The sequence below is a fragment of the Poecilia latipinna genome, unplaced genomic scaffold (genome assembly GCF_001443285.1).
Source record: "Poecilia latipinna isolate Pla-1442-1.1 unplaced genomic scaffold, P_latipinna-1.0 Scaffold352, whole genome shotgun sequence".
Lineage (NCBI taxonomy): Eukaryota > Metazoa > Chordata > Actinopteri > Cyprinodontiformes > Poeciliidae > Poecilia > Poecilia latipinna.
The window spans coordinates 304858-311388 of NW_015112968.1; the positions used below are offsets into that span (position 1 = coordinate 304858).

Below are 6531 nucleotides of genomic sequence, written 5' to 3' on the forward strand. Positions count from 1 at the left end.
ACTCAAGACAGCCATAACATTATGATTTTTTACAAGTGTATGTACACTTTTGACCACAACTGTAAGTCTGTTCTTGTGTCCAACAGGTTTTCTTAAAGATTTTCCAACCCCTGCTATAGAGGATGCTGCTGATGTCACAGTGTTTCAGTGTAGAAACAGAGTGTTCAGAGTGTGTTCTGCAATGTAGATCACTGATTTGTTCTTTAAACGGAAGCTGATTAAAAAAAAGAAGAAGAAAGAAATGGAGAATTGAAAATTAGTAACACCAGACAGAACCAGGAGCTTCTTATGCTGCAGAATTGTTGCTTCTTTAGTAAAATCTTGGATCTGGAACTGGCATTAATCCTGATTTAACGTGTTGTAGTTACAAGCCAGAAAACCAGTTCGATTTGGTAAATAAAATGCATAGTTACAAAGCTTGCCGCTACTAGCAACATGAGCAGTGCAGTGTATGTCTCTGCATTTTAAACTGACATCAACATGTTGATTAAGCACACACACTTGTGCGGGGCTGTGTGAGCATTAAAACAGAAGTGAAAGTGTGACATTTTTACTGCAACTGTCAAAAGGTTTTAAATTCATGGCAGCCATGTTGGATTTTGTGGTCAGGAGATGTTTATGTCCATTTTTTCCAGGTTGTAACATGAAAATTTTGACTTCTGAGAAAAAAATGGAATTTATAAACTGCGCCCACTAGCCCAACACGCAGATTTCTGTCAGTTTTGCAGCTTTTAAAATTTAGTTCTACGTTAAATGGTAGGGCGCAGATAAAAGTTTACACTTTTTTCTCCTCCTTGTCATTCATGATTTGTCTTAGGTGTTACAAAAACCCTTTAGATTTATTACTAAGTGAATGAAATAAAAAAATATAAACAAATGAAAACAAATTGCTATGTTACATTTAATGAAAGGAAACCACTCGCTTAAAGTGAAAAACATTTGGAGGTAACGCAACATTCATTTGCTTTTCATAAGAAAAGCTGTGTCATTGGACGACCCAGGATAAATACTCACCATACGCCTGGCACACGACGTGAACTAGAGGATATGACTTCCGCAGGACTCGGTCGCACCACGATGGCAAGTTGTATTTCGTCTGCAAATGTAATTTTTTGTAGTTAATAAAACTGAATTTTATTACAGTTTCCATTGAAAAACTGTAAAAAAAAAAAAAAAAAAAAAAAAAAAAAAGAAGAAGAAGAAGTAACACACAAAAAAAGGTAACATGCTGTCACCTTCCTAAAATAATGGACTCCGTGATTCCAAAACTGATTTTGGGGGGAAAAAACAAACAAAGAAAAATCCCTTTTTTATTGCCAAAAGATGATTCCCATAAAAAATAATAAAAAAAAATCATTAGGTAAAAAATGATTTAGGATATTATTGTAGAAAGATGATGATACTTTTTTGTTTTTGTGTCTGATTTACAGATGTCTTGCCATGTCTCCAATTTGACTTTCAAACAAAGTAACTCCACTCATTTATATTCCAAATATTGTTATTGTTCTGATGGCTCAGTATTTACAGTGCAGGACAGAAGGAGTAAAGTCAGCCTCCTCACCCCGGTGGCTTTGGCCTTTGTGTAGGCATATTTGTCTCGTGTGTCTCTCTCAAAGCGGTAGGTGGGTGGAAATGTGATTTCCTCCTCCTCTGCAATCAGCAGAAAGATTAGATTTGAGGTTTTAGCGCCAACCCAGCCGCCGCATGCCTGCGACAGGTTTGGACTCAACAGAACTCACCGAAATGCAGGAAGACCTTCCCGTCGTTCCGCTCGATGCCGAGCTGGTCTCTACTGAGGAGGTCCTGGTACTGCTGCTGCTTGATCTTCGTCACAATGTTCTCGGCGTCCTGCAAAGGGAAACCGTGCAGTGACTGTTCATGACTTAAAGTTATTTGTACTGCAGACACAAATCTTGTTGACATGGAAGAAAAAAAAATGGAGGTCTGAAAACCAAAGCAATATTTCAAGCTAGATATGAAATCTAAACCTGGTCAAATTGGAGGTTTATTGCTGCAGCCTTCAATTTAAGTCGCACACTTCACTGTAACTAACCATAAACTGCAGAACTAGTGCATTAGGTATGTAAAACAGAGTTTGTGTTGAAGTATTTCCCAACTGTTCTGCTCAAAAACTACTCTGGTCATCTGCCGCGAGGTAAGATAGTGACTGTTAACAGCTTCCTACGCGAACCCCCACCGCTGAAAAGACGAGGTCATCCCTTGCAAGTTGTGCGGCAAATGTCAGCGAACTGAAGCAACCTTCTGCCAACCTGTGGAGAGACTGATAAGATCATCACTGCTGCTAAAAGTGGTTCAGCGAGACACTGAGCCACCATGCAGACACCTTCACTCAGCTGGACTGCACAGTCATGATGACTCTGTGTAATATGACATGCAGCTATTCATCGGAGGTTGCATTAAAGTCACTGGAGGAACCAATAAGCTCTCCATGACTACAAACTGAGAACTGAAAGAAGTACAAGCAGCTCATCTAAACTTTTTTTTTTTCCAGTACCACAAATCTCACATTGAAACTTTGATTTTGAAAAAAAACTAAAATTAAATTGCAGTCACAGTTCCCAGTGTCCTCTAACAATCCCATTAAAATAAGCCACATGTGTCAACATACAGAGAAGCTGCAGGCTGGAGCACTGGAGAAAGACCAGACACTCTGGAGAGATCATCCCAGGAGGAATGGTGAAACGTCTCTGTCTCTCTGCTTCCTCCAATATCTTAAGCCTTTCTACACATCATCATCATCATTCCAACTACTTTGTCCAACTCCTGGACATGATGAGCCATTAAACACGACCGGGGAAACTTACTGAAGACGGCAGGTCAACACGATAGTTTAAGTCTCCCAGCCAGATGAGGTGCGTGAAGCGATGCGTGATGTCGAACGGATTCAGCTTTTTGTCGCCCAGGTTCAGAAATCGCAGGATGCTGACATAGTTCTGATTCCGTCTGCAGACAAAGAAAGTCCACTGTGACCCGCTCAAGATTAAGAAATCCTTTTGACTACAGAGTCAACGTTCGTGTCTATTGAAGACGTCTGATTTCAAACTCCATGACACCGATCTCACCTGAGCTTCTTCTCACTCCCAGAGGTCAGGTGGCTGTTGACAAATCCGAAGGATGTGCCGTTGAACATGAAGGACACTCCCACGGCTCCTTTGTTTCCTGTAAACAAGCCGCATGTTACAGACTGGACTCTGTCTTTACGTCGGCCTTTATGACGGGCGATCGGCGCCTCGCGGAGACGTGGAAACGCTCACCCAAAGTGTTGGCAATGCCCGTCTTCACGCTGTCTGAAAACACGTGGGAGATCCTGTTTTCATGCTCGGGCTTGGCCAGGACGATGATCCGAATGTTCCACAGAGTGTGAATCGCCACCTGAGAGACGGAAATCTGTTACTTACTGCTTTTCACCAGAAATTGTCTGTCTTTCCTTTTTTCTTTTCTCTGAGAAAAGATTTGGATATTGCTTTAAAACCTAACTCTGCTTTAAACATCTCCACAACTTTCTCTCTGACCTGCCGGCTGAGTTCCTGTGATGCTTTTTCTACACTAATATTCTCTACTTAGCTTGGAGGCAGCTGCTTTTAAACTGACATTAAATTACACACAGTTGGATTATATTTTTATATATTTTTTTTTACTTTAGAATGCACATAAAAGGTGTTTGTGCATCTTTAAAAACTTTTAAATTCAAGTATCTAAAAATAAGGCCTTAAAATGTCTTAAATTTGTATAAAACATTTAACTTGGCCTTAAATTTGTTACCAGCTCATATGGGTTACCTGTTGCTAACCCATATGAGGCTATGCAAAGATAAACTTTTAAGCCAGGCCCAACGGGAGGTTTGAGATGGTTGATTGTAATGTAGCAGGATCCCCCAAGCATCCACTGTATTTGTAGTTTTTTTGTGTCTTAAATATCACTCACTGTGGAACCGAAAAAGTCTTAAATTTGACTTGCTGAAACTTGTTGATATTCTAAATTTAGATTTTATCATTAGATTAAATGTAAAAGACACAATTTTCACATTTTTAAAAATTATTTTTCCATCACCCAACCTTGTGTTGGTCAAGGAGCAACTCAATAAAACACGCTGCAGTTTGTGGCTGGAACATAACAGAAATGTGGGGGAAAAAACAACAGCAGTACACATAAGAAAGGGGTGTGAATACTTTTCCACCGTGACACTCACCTGCTTGAAGCTGATGTTTGTGATTTTCCTCAGGGCGTTCTTCACCGTGTCCGACCACTCCCTCTCGCCCAGCGGATCCTCCTGGGTCCCGATGACGTACACGTCGTGTGGAATGTGGTCCGCCGTGTCATCCCGTGTTTTCCCCAGGCCCTTACAGTGAAACCATGAGTCGATATTGGGAGGAGGACCGGCGTTTCCTGTGGGTTTAGGGGGTCGTCGTTCACGTTAGCATTTCGACGTCCGGCTAAATTTGGAATTGGTCGCCACGCGTGGAGAAGCGTTCCTTACCCATATTCCAGGTGCCGACAAACACCGTGATCATGTCCGGCTCCGGCTTTTCCGAGTGCCTGTTCTTCATCTGCTGAAGCAGCTGACAAAAGCCTTCTCTTTTCTTTAAGCAATCGAGACAAAAAACGGAGAGAAAATAGTCTGAAAGTGAGCAAACGATGGAGGACAGTGGCTGTTTCAGTGTTTTCTCATAGCACAGCAGCAGAAAGTTCTCGGATGGACTCACCTTTGTGTCGTCAAACACAAACTCTTTACGCAGAATCTTCTCTTTCTCCGTCTCCACCACGATGATGAGCTTAGCATGCATTTTCTGGGATTTTACCAGCTGTAGGACTGAAGAACGTGAAAACGATTAAAATTAAAGCTGACAAAGCTGTAAAAATACTGAACAGAAACCACAAAGTTTGTTGTTTCAATGACATCTAAAAATACGCTCCTCTGACAGAGAAGGTTCTCCGTCTGCCCACCCTGTTTCCTCTAGACGACATCTAAAAATCCATAGAGATGTTCTTAAATCTTTTTTATTTGAAAGGGAACATATAACAAGATATCGATCTTGTTCTAACAACTTTTTTTTTTTTTATCGACTTAGATCCAGAAAGTTTTCTAGTCTTGACGGGTTTTGCGCTTCGCTAAAATGAGAAAACATTTTCACATTTTTCCTGTGAACGTAGCTCAACCGCAGCGTAAAAATGAAGTTATGCGGGACGTCCTGACGGGGAGTTGGCGTATGAACACTTGTCGTTAGAGGATTTTGTTGTGTCTGGCATTTAGAGGTTAGATCATGACTCCTCCAAGGATTTAAATATTCAAGATTAAAAATGTAAAAAGCTGGGTTTCAGCTCTCCAACACATTCACAGAAACAGGTTTTATCTCTACATTTAAACTTTTGTTTTCTATATGGTTGTGAAATAAGTTCAGTCTCTTAATCAAAACGACATACTGGCATCAATTTAAAACAAATAAATGTTTATTTTACTATTCCAGCGGACAGTAAAGGCTCCTCTCCCAGTAGATTAGAAAGTTGAGAATCATTAAGGGTTTGTTTTCAGCTGTGAAGATGGTGGAGTTATAATCTTTCATAAACCTAAAGAAGATCTAAACTAAAATAGACCAAATGCAAACTGAAAGGGAAAGTAAAAACTGCTGTCACCTTTTGGGGCATTTTTTTTAAGCTATTGGTTAGGCAGAGCTACATTATCTAGGCTTAAATATAAAGTTCAGATGATATATTAAAACAACTGAACCCAGAGAGGGTGAACCTTACTTTTATTGTGAACAAAGTATTTATCTTCCGGTCCGTCTTTGGACTTCTTGAAGAACAGTTTCCCGCTTTCGACGTCCACCTTCAGAACCATCTTTGTTGAAATGCCGAGCGACTCTTGCTTTACCTGCCAGTCAAGAAGGAATCGTATCAAATAAAACCACAGACCTGCAGAAGTTTTATTCTGTTTCTTTTTATCAATGACGTTTAATGTAAGAAAAAAAAAAAACTGAAGGGGAAGCACCTCAAACGAAACAATCGGTATAAGAGATTTCCGGTGGCCTCCATCATAGCCGACAGCCTCGAAAACAGAACTTTTGGCCTGAAAAGTGAAAGAAGAAGTGATTTTTTCCCTCTCTCTCTCAGCGACAGACGTCATACGGGTAATCTCCCAGGAAATGAGGAGAAAAGTGACCAGCATGTGTGCAGCTGCCCATACCTTGTCCTCTATGGAGTAGAGCAGTTTGGTGAGTTGCTCCAGCCTGTAGCTTATAGATTGTCCAGAATCTACAAGAATCTGGAGAAAAATGCAGCATGAGATCAGGTTTCTTTTTGTTTTGCGTGTGTGTGAGAGTAATGCTAAGGATCAAGATGGCCACCAACCTGTTTAGGCCCAATGCCCGGGGACAGCTGCTGGTCCAGCGCTCTGTGGAAGATCTCGAGAGCAGGGAGGACTCGAGAGATCTCACTGGCTCAGAGGAAAAAAAAAAAGTCAGAATGGTCAGATTAAATCTCTCTATTCTAAAAAAAAAAAAAAAAAAAAAAAAA

The 6531-nt window shown here is 40.7% G+C and overlaps 1 protein-coding gene across 1 annotated transcript in view; it reads right to left on the minus strand.

Moving 5' to 3' along the window:
- Positions 1–6531, minus strand: part of inpp5d (inositol polyphosphate-5-phosphatase D) — a 25923-nt gene that overhangs the window by 9731 nt on the left and 9661 nt on the right. The window contains exons 6-18 of the mRNA XM_015035956.1: positions 6367–6451; positions 6203–6280; positions 6008–6085; positions 5767–5890; positions 4725–4831; positions 4499–4601; positions 4211–4407; positions 3276–3393; positions 3084–3180; positions 2826–2964; positions 1740–1848; positions 1562–1650; positions 1015–1096 (exon numbers count right to left, since the gene is read on the minus strand). Of these exons, the coding sequence (XP_014891442.1) occupies positions 1015–1096; positions 1562–1650; positions 1740–1848; positions 2826–2964; positions 3084–3180; positions 3276–3393; positions 4211–4407; positions 4499–4601; positions 4725–4831; positions 5767–5890; positions 6008–6085; positions 6203–6280; positions 6367–6451 (1406 nt within the window). The remainder of the gene's footprint in view (positions 1–1014; positions 1097–1561; positions 1651–1739; positions 1849–2825; positions 2965–3083; positions 3181–3275; positions 3394–4210; positions 4408–4498; positions 4602–4724; positions 4832–5766; positions 5891–6007; positions 6086–6202; positions 6281–6366; positions 6452–6531) is intronic.